The sequence below is a fragment of the Centruroides vittatus genome, unplaced genomic scaffold (assembly GCF_030686945.1).
Source record: "Centruroides vittatus isolate TY-2023 unplaced genomic scaffold, ASM3068694v2 contig_1168, whole genome shotgun sequence".
NCBI lineage: Eukaryota > Metazoa > Arthropoda > Arachnida > Scorpiones > Buthidae > Centruroides > Centruroides vittatus.
The window spans coordinates 4,098,175-4,118,661 of record NW_027120749.1 but is presented as its reverse complement, the minus strand read 5'-3'; the positions used below and the strand labels follow the sequence as shown (position 1 = coordinate 4,118,661).

The window sequence follows — 20,487 nt, the reverse complement described above, 5'->3', positions numbered from 1 at the left end:
TTTTACCATGATAATGCCAAATTTCACACAAGTTTGGTAACTCGTCAGAAACTGTTATAGCTTAGATGGGATGCGTTATCATACCAACCATATTTGCTAGATCGGGCACACTCAGATTACTACTTGTTCCGGTCTACACAAATTTTTTTTTAACTGTAAGACATTTACTTGAAATGACAATGTCAAAAATCACTTGGATCGGTTTTTTGTAAACAACAATCAAAATTTTTATGAATGTGAAATCATGCTACTACCAGAAACAATGACAACAGGTATTTGACCAAAATGATCAATATATAATTCAATAAAATATTTATATATTATAAGAATATTGCGTTTATTTTTCTATGGAAAAAATGAAACTACTTTCCGAACAACCCAATACATATTTACAATAGAAAATGCAGGATTTCAGAATTAAACTATCTCTACCTCTGATTTAGCATTGATAGATTTATTTCTTATTTTCCAAATATAATTGAGGCTGAATCATATTTGAGAATACAAGCTACATTAAATGCAATATTTGCATTAGAATATAAAATAAAAGAACTGGTAGCAATAAATTAAATAAATTTAACAAACATTTTCTACAACTCTATGAGCAATGCAAAGCTGCATGAAATGAAATTATTTAATATAATTTTCTATTCTAACAAGTGTTTTCTTTTAGATATTTTTGTTTTGAAAGTTAACTGCAAAACTTTTCAATTTAGTAGCTAGCATCAAGTTTTGACTAATTATTAATAAATTTATAAACAAAATCAATCAATTCAAAACATATTTAAACAAAACTTAATAATTTCAATAATTTTTAATATGAATTATATTTGGCATTAATTTTTGCACACAGTTTACAATAAACTTACAAATAAAAATTGTAAAATTATAATACTAAGAAAAAATAGATAAAATTTTTAACATTTTATTTTTCTATCATTGAATATTTGTTTTATAAAGCATCAAAATTTCTTACCTGATATTCAAAAGGGTTTGTAAAATGATCTCTTATTGTATGAGAGAAGTACCTTAATGCTTTAAGAATAACACTACAATAATAAAAACAACTAAATGTCAGTAAGATTTATTAAATTATAGTCATTTTTTAATGTTTTATTCAGATGTCTTACCTATTCTGCAACATAATCATTTCATTCCAATCTTTCTGATAAACACTTTTATTAACAAGATCAGTAAATACTAAAAGTATTTCCATTAAAAAATCAAGTAAATCTGTAGAAGTAGGAAAACTGCTGATATACTGTTTGTAATGATATGGAGTCATTTGTCTCAAAATACCAACCATCACAGCTACCAGATTACCCTATTAAAAAAACAAAATAGTCTTAAAAATCAGTCTAATTCAAAATATAATGCCAATATACATTATTTTCATAATATAGTGTATGAAAACTTTTAAATGTATTTTTTGAGAGCAAAAAACATTTGAGTTTTGTTTTGCAGAACTTTAGATGTACTTTCAATTTTAGCTACAGTTTTAAATTTGTATTCATAATTTTATATTTTATTACAGTTAAATTTATAAATTCTTATATTTTTATAATTAATTTTAAAGTAATAAAAATATACCTAACTTATAAATTTAAAATTTTTAAGTTAGTAAAACATTTCTAAATGATAATTAAAAAGATTCCTATCACCATTTCACATTAGAATGCAATCCTTTTACTGTAATAAAAATTATCTTAACACAAAACTTGAAGATAATCATAATTATAATTACAGTAAACTGGGTGATTCAGTAATCGATTTAGTGATATTGAGTGAGAGTCTGGTAGAAAGATTGCATAAATTTTTTATTTCTGAAGATTATATGTCTGACCATCATTTGATAATTTCTGAAATCCTAACAGACACTGATGAGGATAGAAAATCTAACTTGATTGACAAGAAAAAAAAGACTAATCTGGAAAGAAGACAAATCCAGTTTATATTCTGAAACAGTTATGGCTAAATATGTAAATATTATCTTAAGTGATGGAATAGAAGACAGATATTCTGTGATTCTGGATTTGATTAAATCATCAGCTGAACAATGTAGAATGACAACATACCTGGGAACAATGAAAAATTGTAGACCTATACATTACAATTGCTGTCCGTCTGTTTGTCTGACCTTCCTTAATCACAAGAATGGTGTTAGAGAGATGAAAGTTAAGACCAGATATGGAAAGTTTAGGGGCAGGAGGCACCGATTAACTATATACAAACTTCCATTTTGGACTGGAAGTCACATTATTTCAATTCAAAAATTTTCTCCTGAATGGAGTTAGATATATGACCAGCATGACTCTATTGTTAACAGGAAAAGTAAGATGTACAGGTGCAAGACACTACTAAACTTAAATGCATTGTGACGATGTCACAATAAATAATTGGTCATTTTTTAATATGTATTTATTAAAATTAAACATACATTGATTATGGAAACTGTCAGTAATTTTTTCCAAACTTCAGAATGATACTGCTTATAACAGTTACATCCTTCTTTTCATATTAGGTTGATCAAGAATTACTTTGCAGATATGAATAAGTAAATTGTTTTACTGAAATAAATAAATAAATAAATAAACAACAGATAAAAAATCATTCCATGAGAATGAATTTACTTTTACAAGATAAATTTATCCTTGCTATCATCAAATTATTCTTTTTTAAAAGTAAAAATAGATATATACAAATATAGATGTGTGGAAATCAACTTTTGACAATTTTTTTTGAAATGATGATTGTATTTTTCCATAAATAAAAGTATACAAAGATATTCCAGAAATAACTTTCAAAACTTTGCAAAAACATATCAGAAAATATTCACTACTGGATGAAAAAGATTTAGCAGTTCATCTTATCTTTCCTATTCCAAGTTAAAAATCAAAGAGATTGCATAAAAATATCAAGAATAATCCAACGACAGAGCTAAATCATACAATGTATTTATCCACAATAATTTTGGAGCTAATTAGTTTAGATATTATATATTAAATCAGCTAAAGTAAGCAGCTTCAAGTAATCAGCTTCAATATTACAATATTCAATAATAAAGTAATAAGTTTATATATTAATAATAATTAATGACTTACGACTAAAGGTTTTTCCCTTTCCATATCAATAACAGATTGGATCACAGTACGAAGAACATTAAACATTATGCTTGAAATGTCATTAAGGGTGTGAAGATATTCTTGGCTATGAAGTACTATTAGGACATCACTAAGAATTTTAATACATAATTCTACTTCCTCACTTCTAGTAAGCAATGAATTTATATGATCATTGATTATAGGTAGTATAATGCTCCGGCATTCTGAAATTAAAAAAATATATGTAACAAATAAATTCATCATACAGAATTTATTTTATTAAAAATACTTTTGAATCTAAGTTCAACATTTAATAATTATTGGATATAATATTGTTTTTATCAAATATAAAGTTGCATTAACGAAAAATATTCAAACTATATACAGTATTGTACCATTGAAAAATTTTTCAAATAGCTAGTGCTTTAATCAGCAATAGAAATTTTAAAAATAAATGATTCAAATACATAAAACATGTTTCAAATTATTTACTTAGTATACATTATATTTAATACAAAATATATCAAAATTAAACAGAAAACTATTGTAAATTAATTTATTTAATTAGAAAACAAAGTCATTCAACTTTTACTGATAATGAACATATTTAATCCATATGACTTGTGGATAATTAATAGTAATCATAGAAAAATTTATCATATTGTGATATTTTTGTATATTTTAAACATGGATAAAAATTATCATATCTTTTCTCTTTACATTAAAAAATTTAATTTGAAATATATTTCATTTTGACACATATTTTATAAACTGTTAATAGAACTGAAATAATGGTCAGTAAGTAAATTATATATACTGTACTTAACTCTAATTCATTATAATTATTGGATATAATATTTACAGAACTGTATTAATAATTTTTTCATAACTTTGATAGATATTTTAAAAACAAACAATCTTTTATCAGATGCATTTCAGCAAATGGTTGAAGAACCTATTAACTTATAACATATAACCATTATCCATTTTCATAAGTTATGTTGAAATAATCAATTACTTTTATTGATACTAATTTGACAAAAATTATTAGTAAAAAATTATATAAAAGGAAATTTTTAAATTTGTTTCATGTTGATAAGATATTAAAAGTTTATATCAGATCTTTTTTTTATTATATTTGGAATGTTTACATAAATTTAAAATTAAATATAGTTTTAAAAATTTTATTATAAGTTTGTTATGAACTCGTGTATTATTTGTGCTACTATATTAAACTGTTTAAATACATACAAGTAGTTCTTGGTTAACAGGATTGCAGTTAACATGTTTTCATTTTAATATGGTTTATTAATTATAGGTAAATCACTTTTTCAGACTAATATTGTTTTGAAGGAGGTTAACTACTAGATGCTGTATGAGTTTACTTAATGTGTTTTTGTTTAATGTGTTCTTTCAAAGAAATGTATATACCATATTAACCAAGGACTGCATGTAGTATATTATTTATAAATTATTTATATCTTGTATTTAGCTTATTAATTAGCTTTAAAAATTCTAATTAAATATTAGAATATACTTAAAATTTAAATTCAATATAATAGATATATATCAATTTATAGTTTAAACAGTTATTAAATATAATAGTAAAAGAGTTTTATCATAACATACCTCAAAAATGTATGTTAAATATAAAAATTATTTTTGTAATGTTCTAGAATTAATAATCTGCTATAAAAATGTTTAATTTTCTGTTCTATTTTATTTTTTCAAAATATTATTTAAGAATTCAATGATAATTTATTGTAAGTATTTAAAATTTTCAAAAATAAAAAGTTTCTCCCAATTTACATTACATGACATTACAAATTTTACATTTATTACATTACAAAAATTTTTTTACATATATTATATAACAAAATATTTAATTATTTTAGCATGTTTAAATAATAAATATTAAAATTAACATATATAATATTTAATACCTGATATTTTAAAAAGATCACTATGTACAATATCATTAACACACATCATCTTCTGTTTAGTAAGACGATCAAGTGGCACATTATTAATAAAATCATTGAGAATGTAACTGAAAAAAATTAACATAAAAAGCTTAATAATTTTAACAGATTTAAAGATATTTTATATCTCAAATTATAATGAATGACCTATAAAGTTGAATATCCACTTAAAATATTCTAAATTACATATAAATATTAACTAATTTAAAAATAATGAAAATTTGATGTGAAAACATTAATTAAGAACAAAAACAATTCAATTTATAACTATAAACTAATATTTATTTACTTATTTTTAAATATTGCAAATAAAATTCATATAATGAAATTAATGAATAAAGTTGGAAATTGTTTATTCATTAATTTTATATATATATATATATTTTTGTTTTGAACTAAAAGTTCAAAACAAAAAAGTGTATAACAGTGATTCCCAAACTTTTTCAAGCCACCAGCGACCAGCCACCCTTGGTTCCATAAAATTATACCCAACACCTCCAACCTGTTTTCCTTTATGTGAGAAAGGCTTGGAACTATTCTTAGAAAAGCTTTTCTATGAACCTCACACTATCTCTTTACCATTCATTGCCTTCAACACTGAAAACTATTAAATGCAATGTTTCTTTCTTCTTACCTAGTTTAATGAAGGAAAGGGAAAGGTTATCAGTGACCTGAACCCTTGCCTGTGCTCACTGTTCAGTCAGGACCCTGCCTCCCACTTGCTTCTATTTGCCGCCTAGATTTATTCACTGCTCCTGGGGTGGTAGCACCCACTTTGGGAACCACTGGTTTATAATGTATAGTTTACTGAATTTGTATACTTCCACTATACTAGATTGGTACTTTTGATAACTTTAATTCAAAATTTTGGAAAAATATTCACACACACATATATATGAAGTCAGAAGAACTTGAAAAAAAAACTTCAATTATTATTAAATGAATTTAAGACATTTAGATATCACATATATTGTTCTGTAAGAAAAAATTTCTTATATGCATAGTTTTTGTATATTATGTAAACATCTACTCTATTTGTTAATAAATAAGAAATTATTTATTATTTACATAATATTTATTAACAAGTAGAATATTAACATGCAAACAAATTTGAGTAAAAACTGCTTTAAAAAAATAAACCAGCAACAAGTTGGTCAACTTTCCTGGAAACATTTAAAATTTTGGTGATGCCATCTGTTATGATATTTTATTATAAAAACTTCTTATATTTTTAATTACTATAAAATGGCAAAAAGCTTAATTTTGAGGGTAGAGAAGGGTGTTATAAAAACTTGTAAATGCTAATAACAAGTAAAATCGTCATTAAATCTGACCCTACTTGAGATATACATGGCCCCCCATCATCTCCCCACCCTCTCACCCTTTAACCACCAAAATTTAACAGCATCAATCCCCCTGATAAACAAATCTCCCTGCAAAATTTCAGAAATTTTTGACAAAAAACACTGGAGTTATTAAGTTTCAAGCAGGGTGAACAAAATCATGCCCCCCACACAAACATTCGTACATACAGAAATTACCCATGTATTTTTTTTGCATTTCTTGACATTTTAAGGTGTCCTAAGTCCAAAAATGTAAAAATCTTGGGGATCATTTTTGACTGATTGCCATACTTTCCCTCCATTATATATAACAACCAGGAAAGTAAAAAACTGCTTGATAATGGATACAAAAAATATTGTTTAATATGAAATGCTTTAGGACTCAGTTTGGGTCAATCTCAGCATGTAGATAAATCAAATTCAGAATAGCAAAAATACTCACTGGAAAAAATTAATTCACACACAATACATTCTGAAATAAAGAAAAGTTCATCTTTCTTAACTTAAATAAACTGAATGAGATTTTTCCAATAAATATTTTCATTATTTTGCATTTGATTTATATATACCCAAACTGAGGGCAAAATGTTTTATATCGAATGATTTTTGAGAATCTTAATAAAATAGATTTTATATATCAAATAGTAAGGTACTAATTTTCATATATGTATTTATTTTTCTTTTTACTTCTTTCATTTTATAATTTAAATTGTGGCTATTTTCATTAGTTCAAAAATATTTCTTTCATATTCTTACTTAGTTACTAATCACAAAATATCTTGGCACTTTTCATTATATACAATATAAAAATGTACAATTAATGTATGCAGGATATCAAGCAGGGCTATGGAGTTGGTAAAAAAACACTCAATTCTGACTCCTGATAATTTTAGTAGGGTGACTCTAATTCTGGCAAAATTAAATACCAAGTCATTTTATGGGAGGCAGAGGTCCTCATAGAGGGTACCCTATTCTGAACTCTGAAAGGAGTCTGGGGCATTTAACCCAAATACTTTTATAATTAGTTTTTTTAATATTTAACTTACATTAACCACTCAGCAGTGAGGGATGTATATATACGTCAAGGGCGACTGTGTGGCAGTGGTGAGGGATGTATATATCCACTAAATTCTTTTGGGGGTATCACCAAAAACTACTGCGAAAAAAAATTCACATAAAAAAGGGATTATGTAACAATAAAAAAAGACTTTTCTTTACTAAACATAACTGTTTACAAAATCTTTTTCCGAAACAGTAATGAAAAAAACGTGTGAAAAAATACTTTAAAAATTTCCCATGTTTCTTCCCCACAACTAAGTGATAGTGCCACATCTGATTGTTCCACTGTTGAAAGGTTAATATTTATTTGTATAAAAAAATTAATTTTTAACAAATATTTAACACTTACCATGATAGAAACGTAATATTAATTTTCCGCATTCCTACGCAAAAAATGAAAAATGTAATATTACGTTTCTTGATATATCCTGTAATTTCTAGTTTCAAAACATAATATGTTGTCAGCAATGAAAATACAATTTCTTTGTGTATTTTAGTGTGTCTGTTAATAAATAGTGGGCACTATTTATTCAGAAATTTGAAATATAAGTAATTTTGTCTAATCACCATCAATGTTCCCTCTAAATTTAAAATGCCAGAGTCGGACATTTTTCCCAACTCCGACTCCTCTGGCAAGAAATTCCTCCCAACTCCGACTCCATAGCCCTGATATCAAGTAACAATTTTATTCTAAATTTTATTCTTTATAGGTCAATCATTAAAAAATAATAGCATTCATTAATGACAACAAACTAACTTATAAATTTACTGAAATATAAATTACAATAGTTAAAATACTATAGTAAAATACATTTTAAGATGTATTAGGATACTAAAAATTATATATAGGCTTACAGTAAAGATTTTTAAATATAAAATATAACTTATGAACTTTCAAGTTACAAATTTAAATATTTACAATAATTTAAATTCAGCATGATAATTTAAAATAACTTACAAATATTGAAAAGATGAGTTTGTGTTCAACCTAACTTAGATGTACATTTATTTATATTATTTATATACAGTGGAAATTTGATTATCTGAACTTGATAGGATCAGAAGTTTTTCAAATAAATAAAATTTCAGATAATTCAGAAGCTCATTTTTTTTTATTTTCTGGGTACATCAAGCATTGTGCATTTAAAGTTTTTAAAGTATAAATACTGTAATTCAATTACAGATAATTAATTTACTCAAAATCTAATGTAACGTTACACGTATGACTTGGTTTTGTAGCACCACAATCAATAGATGATTGCGTAATTTCCAGTAATATAAAGAGTTTGGTATCAGTATATTACATTCTGTGATATTTATAATTCCACAAATTCTAGGAGTTTTTTCTTTTTGTAAACCAATTCAGATAATCAGAGTTTTCCATGTTTTTCAATTTTTCAAAAAATTATATAATAAAAAATATATGTTAAGTACTTTATTTAGATATGTTTACCTAAGCTCTTTGGAATCAAATACAGAAAGAATATCTGGAATAGCAAAGGGAAAATACTTCAAACATGCACCTTGTACCACCAGAGTGGAATCAGTTCGATATAACATCATTCCTGTTATAGATTGTAACAACTGTTTTAAAGATAATTCAAATTGCTGTTTACCCTTTCCTTCATTTAATCTGTAAAAAATAAAAATGATTTACTGATTTTATGGTTTTAAAGGGATCAATATAAAGATATATCCAAAAGTTCTAAGACAAACATGAATAATTTTTTCTTTCTGGATAAACATTTATTTAAAAATGAAAAAAAAATCCTCATAATACTAAATGTCTTTATATTGTTTCACAAAAATAGAACATATAGTGACGTTTAAGTGTTGATCTTACTCTATAAATTCCAATTTTAAAATGCAAAAATTAGCAAAAAAATTTTTAAGGATTACAAAATCTTAGAATATAGACCAAAATATTTAAAAATCTTGTTAATGTGCAGTTAATATAGGATTTTTCAAGCATTTAAGAGATTTTTAACAATTTTTTATTGTTTTAGATAGAAAACAAGAAAATCTATACAATAAAGTTAACATTATTGCACCACATAATGGTTGATCTGAAAACAATAAAGAAAACTTAATACTGTAGTAATATTTATTTTATGTTTTCAAAATTATTTTCATTTAATCAAACAGATATATATATATTATATATGTTTTTAACTGATTCTTCTTATAATAAAATAATCAAGAACAGGCTTTCTCTGTAGTTGAACATTTTGATTTATTTAATACTTTTAAGGAGCAATTCCACATTTTCAAAATATACAGTTAAAAAAGAAATTAAAAAAAGAACAAATGATGAAAAACAGAAACAAATCACAAGACTTATGATTTATTTACTTGTTATTTACTGATGTGTATTCCAAAACTGTCTTTCAGTGTTAAGGGCTAAACAAAAAAAAAGTTAACATTTTTAGAATATAAATCATTTAATAATTCAATGTGTGTTGTTATTCTGTACTGTTATTTACTCTTTTTGCAATGTGCAAGAGTAAATAAACTATATCATTGCAAAAGGAACTTTTAATTACATATATGAACAAGAATTAAATGTAAATAAAGCATTTTGATATTTGAATTTCTTTATTTTTGCTAAGATTCAAATGAAGCATAAATAAAAAAATTTAAAACAGAAAATCAAACTTAACATTTTTAACAATAGAATACAACAAAAAATATTGTTTTTTTAAAAAAAATTTCTCTTCTTAAATTTCAAAAACGTTTTTCGCACACAATTATTTTATTGATGTTAAAAAGTATAAAAAGTTATTTGCAACTCAATGAATGCAGTTAATATTTAAGAAATTACAGCTATAAATAATATACAATTATAACATTAGTTAACAAATTCATGATTTTATTTAAGCAGTATGCATAATTATTTTATGTTAAATTGTAATGGATTCTATCAAGAATGGGATGAGTAGTTTGTCTATCCAATTATTAATTTTGTATTCTCACTAATGTTTTAAGGTCTGCAATGTCATAATATTTTTGTTGAAACATCCCTTTTATGTTCGAAGAGTGTTTCAAAACACAACTAATAGTACTGATATAATTTAACGATATTCCCTTGAAAACAAATGATTTGATATATTCTTAAAAACTAATACTTCTAAAGATCCTTATCATTTGCAATAAGCCTTCTTAAATATAAATTAGAGTTGACAGTTGGTCTTACTAAAAGCATTTTTATAAGATGGAGTATACTATGTTAATGATCTCTGGAAAAGAATAACAGTTTTAGCAAATTTGGATTCTTGCCATTCAAAGCTAATAATCAAAGTTAATGATTGCTTAACATTGAAAATTAACTTCTAATGTTTTCTAATTCTAGAAATAGCAAGTATTTCTTAGAAGAATAGAGGAAGGCATGTCTTATTAGAGAATAAATAACTGCTATGTTATAAGGATTATATTGATTAAACATTAATCATTTTAATTGTTATTTGCTTACAGAACAATAGTTTAAATTGCTGACACTTCTTACTTCAACTTTATGCTTGATGGTAAAGATGATACTGTACAAGAACAGCAGAGTGGATGAATTACTATTAATTAATAATAGTAATTATAATGAAAATTATAAAATTTGAAGATTTATTTAATTATTTTAACAAGTCTTTTTAATATCAAAACCAATAAACTCAAAATTTCCTATAATTGTAGTCTTATTTAAAGTAGTATAATCATTTTTGGAATTGCCTATACTGGTAACACTAAATGAGAAATCCATTTAATGTTACCAGTGTAGGCAATTCCAAAAATAATTATAAGTAGATTCTATTATATATATATGAAATAAAAAAGTGAACATAGAACAAATAAACTTGAACTGTAGGAAAAAAATTCTAACATAGGAAAAGAATTTGACTAATTGATCCAAGTTATGATAAAACGTACTAATTCTAAATCATGAATATGCATATTAAAAGCAAAAAAAATTGTTTGGTAAATCTTCAGGTATATTACTAGTGTATCTACAAGTCTTCTACAACAAATTCAATATTTATCAGGTTATAAAAGTGAAACTTAGATATTTCATTTTTTTATTCTAGAAACAACTGGAAAAAATGATCTACAACATTTGGTGCATGTATATAAGTAGAGTAACCTTTAGTTCCTCTAATTATATAACCACATCACATATTGCATTGGAAATAGATGCATTAGCAATGTCTGACAAATGAAACTTTTGAAAGAACACATTTATATGCTATTACTCTATCACTTCAAAAGTGGCTACAATGCAACAAAGACTCATAATCTCATATGCAAAGTGGTTGTTAAAGCCTTCATGAATGAACAAAGGTCAATTAACTGTTGCAAATGCCAAAGGGTTGCTAGTGCAAAGGTCGATGACATGCATTTGTTTGGCATCATCATGATGGAGCTGCTTCGAACCAACATCATTATCATAAAAGAACTCTACTGTGAACAACTGGATCATTTGGATACCAAGACCAAAGAATTTCATCCAATAATCAAATTAATTTCAACACACTCACCCATGTTTTTTCCTCCAAAAAAATAGACAACTTCAAGCAAATTTTTATCACCAGAGTGATTCTATTGACATAAATTTGTTCAGTACTAATTGCACTATAAATTGTAAATTATATATCATTGTCTTCCATGATATTGAAGTTGGAAACCTCTTCAATTTCCATATTAGGTTATATTGAATCAACACTGGATTCAATGCTCACATCTTTCAACATGCAATCATCCTTAGTGTCATATGAAGTATTAAAAGTGTAGAATTTTTTGAAAGAATGCTACACAACATTTTCTGCAATTTTTATCCAAATGGTTATGACATTACTGTAACAGACCAATAAGATTAAGCTAAGTTAACCTCTTAAATATTTGCTATTATGAATATTGGTCTACTAAAATCATTAAAATGATGCAATAGAATTAGTAACAAAGAAATAAGATGCATGGCACTTAGAGATTGCTAATTTTATATATTACATCAAAATCTATTATGCGCACTATTTTCAGAGATACTAAAACTTGAAAAAAATGCCTACTACATTTGAGTAAATATGGAAAATATTGCAAATTAAAAAATAAAAATGAACTAATCTAAAATTTTTCTATAATTTAGTTTGTCCACATAGTATTTGAAAGAAATTTATTATAGTTTTTAATATATATAGTTTTGAATTAAAAGAATAAATATCTGAAACATAATTTAAACAATAAAAATATAATCTTTAATAAATCTAGTATACTGGGAATTTCCCCATCAAGCATGACGAAATATTTTTATGAAAAAATAGAGATTGAAGAATTAAGAAGAGTTGTTAATATTTCCACAAATTACTTTTACCAGTACTATCTGTTGTAACATAAAGAGCAGCAAACATTTATTCTATAGCTAATATTTCCACAAAATAAGTAGCCTATACTTTCTGTCAGAACATAAACAAATATAACCAAAATTTCATCTGGAGTGGACAAAAATTGCAGGATTTATAAGGAATTCACAGACACACATAGACACAGATGATGGCTTTTATATCAGTAATAACAGTTAGATTTTCTTAAAAAATGATTAAGCAAATTCAGATTATTAGAGAGCATTTCAAACAGTTCTGACACTATCAGTTTTTCCCAATTATTATGATAAAATTATGATTAAAATAAATTATAATTTTTATTAAAATTGCTAAGATAAGATAGCTACCAATAAAATTAAACAGTAAATATTTTTTTATAACTATTTATAATAAATGAATGAAATTTAACAGTTTGCCAAAATTTAACTTGATATAATAGTAAAATTTACAGACTATTTTTAATAAAAATTTCATGAGACTATTTTTTAAAAATAAATTTGAACAAAACAGAAAACCATTTTAATTTAAGAACATCAAAATGTTTTAACAAAAAGAAAGTAAAATTACTACAATATATAATTATAATTTAAATATTTCAACAAAACATTATGATATGTATTTATATTTTAAGGATTCTAGATATCTAAATTTTATTTAAATTCCCTCACCATTGTTTGTAATAATTGATGAAACAATTCCTCCAATTGGCTTCATAAAAATTACGTCAAACAGTGGAAATCCGTTTCCACAATCTATAGCAGAAAAAGTTCAGTCAAGATTTAAGATAAAAAGTTACAAAACTTATAGGTTAGCCAATATATTTATTTAGAAAATTGTATGCCCAAGCTGAATTTTAAAATTATTAATCTATTTATTATTGAATCCAGATACTAGATTTACTGTTTCTAACTTAAAATGAAAAATTTGATCAAATGATCATATTCTTCATAGTGATATAAAATTTCATGAACATGAATCAAATGAAACAGTTCCATTAATTTTTGTCAGTAACTTTATACTTTATAATGTAAATATACCTGATAGTTTCAGCAAATGTTTAAGTTATTGTATACATAACAGAAGTATTTTCATTTTTATTGGCATTATTGCATTTTATTTTGTTTTACAATATTGTTAGATTCTGCAGTGTCTGTCATTGCAAATGCATTTTCTTATTTATATTTTTAACTTCATTTCATTACTTATGAATGTCATTTTTCATTAAAAATAAATAATTTATCTTAAAATTATAAATTTTAACAATAATAAGTTCAGGAAAAATACATTATCATAACCTGAACTATTTGTTAAAATTTTTGAGAACTAATCAAACGTTGTATTAAAATTTTACTGAACTAACACTTTAATAAGTTTAACAATTCTAATCGTAAAGTGAAATTAATTTTCATTTTTTTAAACTCAAATATGTTTATCACACAAATATACATGATTCTTCAATATGTAATACAGAAATACAATTTCAAATTTAAAATACAGCTACAATAAAAAATAATCACATTTTAATACAAATTTGGCACTAACATGTATATTTATTTTTTCTACAGTATTACTAAGTATTTAAATAGATAAGAAGCTTATAAAAGATTTGTTTAAAGATGAATTACAAACAATTTTTTGTAATCTTATTAAGTCTTTTACAAGTTTTACAAACGATCTCTGTATATAAAACCATATATATATATTTTTTTTAAATTAATTTTTACTTTTACCAGATATAATCTCTGGAGTTTAGAATTTTTAATTTGCAATTTTCAACTGTTCCAACTGTCAGAGAACTGCTAGCATTTTTCTTTACTTTCAGAACTGAGTCATAGTCACCAATGAAATTTGTTTATATATTTCATAATATGAAAATAAAAGACAATCTCATTTGATATTAAAAACAGGATAAATGTTGAATTCCTCAAATATATGCTGGATATTGTGATCATTAGATAACAATTTTCTTAAGAATATTATACTTTACATATTTGTAATAATAGACTTTTACAAATATGAATAAAAATTTATATTAATATACTAATCTCAAATTAAAAAAAATTAAACCTTATTTCTATTACTGCTACATTTTGAATTTCAAATAATTTTCTAAATTTTATTTGATTTTTGAATTCAGTTTTTCCACAGTTTTCTGACTCTAAATTATTGAAGTTACACATTTTACATCAAATACAGTTAAGTACAAACACGATTTGACATTATATTATCAATTTATGAATGAATGATGTATGAATAATAGATTTAACTAGAAGAAACATAATTACATAGCAACCTATTTGAATGATTTAGAATAAACATTATCAATAGTATAATACTATGGAATTATTATTAGCATATTCTTAACAATATCAAAATGTACATTAAAAGTAAATTTAATATTAATACAATAAAAATGAAAATGCATTATGAAACACAGGAATAAGAGCATAAGTAATTCACAATATATACACTATGACATAGACTAATACATAAATTACTAAAAAGATCATAAATAAAATATAAAGTATTAGAATGTGTAATGATTCTATTTTCTGAAAGAAAGAGATAAGCTATTATGATATAATCAAATGAAAATTAAGGTTATTTATTTTTGTAAAATTGTCAAAATATTTTTATATTGATATACAGTCAAACCTGTTTTTATGCGCTCTTTTTATGTGCGATTTTTATTTGTGCGATTTTTTTAATGCGAATTTTTAATTTATGCGGTTTTTTTGTGCGATTTTTTTATTTGTGTGGTATAGTTGGCGACTAGTCTCGTGCGATTCGTCATGTCTCACGTTGACTTATTATAGCTAAATAAACTTATTATAGCATAAATGCACTTATTATAGTAATATTATTGCATGAATATGCGAAAAATGAAATAATTTACTTTTTAAGTCAACAAAACACCACCTGGACAAAAATATGTAAAACAGACGATAGACCAGACGATGCAGTCAAGTGCTGACATCTGTTGTCAATAAATTCTATTTCGTACGGTTTTGAGTTATTTTCTATGTGAGACTTTTTTTTATGCGGTCCCTGTTGACCGCATAAAAAAAATCTATTTTTTTAATTGTGTTGCGAAAACTATTTTTTACAGCCATTCGTGAAGTTTCGTGCGATTTTTTTTAATGCGTCTTTTTTAATGCGGTCCCTATCCCCCGCATAAAAACAGGTTTAACTGTATATACAAGATATATGTTTGAATAAATACAATCAGACACAATATAAAAAACATCTAGCTAAACAAAAAATAATAAAACTTTAAACCTTTCATATAAAGGAAAAAACAAATTTTCTGATTTATACACACAAAAAATGTTTAAATATCATCTTCAACTGCATAAAATACATAACGAAAATGTACTGCTCCAGAATTTTTTACTTTTGTAAAACTAGATGGAAGAGGAGACAAAAGATTAATTTTTTATTTATTAATTTTCTGATGTCATAATTCTTATATTATTTTACATCTTAGTGTAAACTGAGGATGAAAAAAAAAAAAAAAAAAATAAAAAATAAAAATATAAGAATCTAAATAGAAAATATAATTAGCTTCTAAACCAAATTTTAACATTTAAAAAAGACTAAATTGCAGTCTTTTTATCACATATACTAATCAAACTTTCGACATATGTAACATATATTTCAAATCATTTAATTTAACTAATATCAAAAATCTTCCTAATTATCAAAATAAAATCTGAATTTATACATTATTAATGAGAAAATTTCTCAGGAATTGCTATTTAGAATTTGTTTCTGAACTAAGAAAGATAATTAAAATAATCTTTTCTGTTTTTAATATGTAAAAATATAATGAAATTAAAAATAAAATTGATCAACTGATAACAGGGTAAAATGTGAAACAACAATATTTCATAAACTGATGACTTTCTTTTTAATAGAATCATATACTTCTCAGAATATTTCAATCATGTTGATAAACAATTAGCAATAAAAAAAATTCTAAAAATGTATTAATTTTTTTTTTTAATTTACAGAATACTTTTCCTTCTTTACTCTACAAAAAGCAACATTTTACTTAAAAAATTTTTTATCTCAGAACTTTTTGATAAACCTAAATAATGTATATAAATTATTACATTTATTACTTACGCTGCAAATAATATCCTGGATCTAACAATGAATTTGAAAATATATTCAATTGATTTCATTGCTTTCAATAATGCATCTTGAACTTCTTTTTGGTTGGCATTATCAACATAATATTTTAACACCACCATTAATTTGCTGTTTAGAAAATAATAATATTTAATAAAAAAAGAAAAAATACATATAAAATATTAAATTACAACTAATTTACTTTTTATTCTTAAATAATTAAAAAAAAAAAATTTTATACCTTCTTTTTAGTTTATTTTTGTATAGTCATATATCAGGTCAGTCCATAAGTTCAAGCGTATTTTTATCAACAAAAAAAGCAGCAAAAATTTTTAATTAAATTTTATTTCAATCTATAATGCATTCACCATTATTTTGTACAATTTCTTGCCATCTCGATGGTAGCTTTTTAGTCCCGTCTTCGTAAAATAATTTCGGTTTTGAATCAAAATATTCAGAAATAGCCTTTTTTACATTGTTCTCGTCCTCAAAAGTTTTCCCTTTTAAAAAATTCTGCAAACTGCGAAAAAAAATGATAATTGCTGGGAGCAATATCTGGCGAATACGGTGGATGAGGTAAAATTTCCCAGTTGTAGCTTTCGAGTTTCTGTGCAGTTATTTTTGTAGCGTGTGGTCTGGCATCGTTACGCTGCGAGAGAACCCACTTTCTGTTCACTAACGACGGTCGATTTTTTTTTCAATTTTTCATTTAAATGCCCTAATTGCTCACAATACATTTGAGCTGTAATTGTTTGATTAGGTTCTAACAGCTCAAAGTGAATTACACCCGACATATCCCACCAAACAGACAAAAGAATATTTTTTGGATGCAACCACCTTTTGCAGTCGGTTTTGGCTGCTCGTCGCCTTCCATCCGTTGTCTTTTTCTCGTCACATTATTATAGAGGATCCATTTTTCGTCTCCGGTAACCGGCTTACCAAGAAAAGGTTCTAAAGCAATACGGGATAAGAGAGGAGTGCAAACGTTTACACGTTGTTGTCGGTTAGCTATTGACAGTTCGTGCGGTATCCATTTTCCTAGCTTTGGAACTTTTCCGATTTGTCGTAGGTGTTTATGAACGGTTCCGTGGGATGAATTTAAACGTTCTGCAATTTCATGAACTGTTAAACATGGTTCTACTTCGACTAGTGCGGAGAGAGCATCGTCATCGAAGTCGACGGGTCTTCCAGTACGAACCTTATCCTCCACATTAAAATTGTTGTTTCTAAATCTTTCAAACCACTTCCGCGCAGTCCTTGCACTAATTACGATTTGATTATGTACAGTATTTATTTTTTTGGCTGCATTTGTAGCATTCTCACCACTTAAAATAAAAAGTATAAAACGTGTCTTTTATATTCGTCAGTTACTTCCATTTTAACGAAAATAAACAACTGAAATGTTCACAATTCTGAACAGTATTATATGAACCAGATCCAATTTAACACTTCGGTGTAAAAATTATCACATTAGACTGACATTTTTAACAGCAAACAAGATTTTTCTAAAGGTCATAAAAATGCGCGTGGACTTATGGACTGACCTGATATATACATTCATATTAGCATTCTTAACAATATTATTATTAATTAATTATTAATTCACAAATTCCATAAAAAATTTCAAATATTGATTTAAGAACACTTTTTAAACAAAAACTATACTATTACTACTGTTATTATTAATTTTAAATATATAACATTAAAAAAATTAATATAATAAGTAAAAAGTTTCCAATAAAAATCAGTTTCAAATCTTTTACAATTTTATTTTTATAAGCTAATTAAAAGTTAACTTTTTCTCAGATACATGAAATTTGAATGTACAGACATTTCTTTTATAAACCATAATGAGTATGTTCCTAAAAATCACTATTGTAAAATTTTGTGTAATAAAAACAATGAGACTTAAAAGAAAAACATAGCCATAGCAAATTACTCAAAATCTGTGAAACATTTATTTTCATAGAATCTCCTACAAATGCAGAGGATCATAAGTTTGCTTTCTTCTTTTATTAATAGGAACATTATTCATAATAGTTTTTCTTCTTCACAAAAAAAAAATGAAAGTTTATTCAAGGTTCTTTTCAATTTGAATTCCTATAACTAGGATGATTACTCATTTTTTGGATACTGTAATAAATATTTCTATTAATAAATGTTTCTTCCATAGATAATTACATTAAACTAAGTGGTGTTTTCAGCATTCACCTGAAAAAAAAATTATCATTTTGTAAAAAATCACATAAGAGCTAACACAATTTTGCACTTTGGTGATTTTTCCTTTATTTGTCTACTATCCCTGAACAAATTCACACATTATAGATACATATTGTAAAAGAAGAACTATATTTACTAAAAAAATATCTTACATTTCTGGTAGTTTTGTGGCTTTTAGAATTGCTTAAAAAATAATAAATAGTGTAGATTGTTCTATTTAAAAATACAAAAACAGAAATAAATCTGAACTGAATCTTTTTTGATTTAGAATTTAATAAAGACAAATTCAAAATTAAAAATTAAAAATGTCTGACCTATTCTAGAAAATAAATTGACAACAATTAGTCTTGTATTTCAAGATAATTCTTATAATTTTTCCCAAAACAAATTTTACACTAAATTTTTCAGGAAACTTATTACTCTCATCATTTTATTTAATTCAAAATAAACATTTTTACAATAAATGTTTATTTTGAATTATTATATATTTATTCTTACTTATAGGCCAGAGTAGCACTGAATGTTTCTTTAATATACAAATCCAGTACTGGACGAAAATGATGATATTTTCTATCTGATATTAGACCAATTATAAAAATCTGAAATAAATATGTAAAAATTTTCAATTAAATCAATAAATAAAATTAATAATTTATATAATTTATCTATTATTATTTAATATGTTCAATTCTTAAAAATTTGTAAAATTCAAGGGTAAGCAATATTCAGTTTTTAGTTGTGTGAATTTCAGAATATACGAATGTAACATTTACAATGTGTTATAATATTTTGAAAAAATTCTAAAAAATTTAATCTTAATTTGATAAAAATAAAGTAATATATTTTCTTGAAATGTTTATAAATGATCAAAAGCATTGTGCAATAATCTTCAATAAAAGTAAACAATGACTTCATATTAACATTCACATCAAATTCAAACTTCATCAAGTCTTAAACTGCTCAAGATGGAATGACGACAACTGACAGTATTTCAATTAAAAGAGTTTTAGATTTCTTCATTAACCACTCAGCAGTGAGAGACATATATATATGTTGAGGGTGATCATGTGGCAGTGGTGAGGGACGTATATATCCGGTAAATTCTTTTGGGAGTATTGCCAAAAACTACCACAAAAAAAAAATTCACATAAAAAATGAATTATGTAACAATAAAAAAAAACTTTTCTTTACTAGACATAACTGTTTACAAAATCTTTTTCTGAAACAGTAATGAGAAAAAAACATGTGAAAAAATACTTTAAAAATTTCCCAGGTATATTCTCTACCA

At 24.7% G+C, this 20,487-nt stretch overlaps 1 protein-coding gene across 1 annotated transcript in view; it reads right to left on the bottom strand.

Annotated features, from left to right (window-relative positions):
- The window catches only part of LOC136982294 (dedicator of cytokinesis protein 1-like), a 55,124-nt gene that overhangs the window by 21,616 nt on the left and 13,021 nt on the right, over window positions 1–20,487 (bottom strand). The window contains exons 11-17 of the mRNA XM_067278774.1: window positions 19,698–19,798; window positions 16,974–17,108; window positions 8,939–9,118; window positions 5,045–5,151; window positions 3,102–3,325; window positions 1,131–1,324; window positions 977–1,049 (exon numbers count right to left, since the gene is read on the bottom strand). Coding sequence (XP_067134875.1) covers window positions 977–1,049; window positions 1,131–1,324; window positions 3,102–3,325; window positions 5,045–5,151; window positions 8,939–9,118; window positions 16,974–17,108; window positions 19,698–19,798 — 1,014 coding nt within the window. The remainder of the gene's footprint in view (window positions 1–976; window positions 1,050–1,130; window positions 1,325–3,101; window positions 3,326–5,044; window positions 5,152–8,938; window positions 9,119–16,973; window positions 17,109–19,697; window positions 19,799–20,487) is intronic.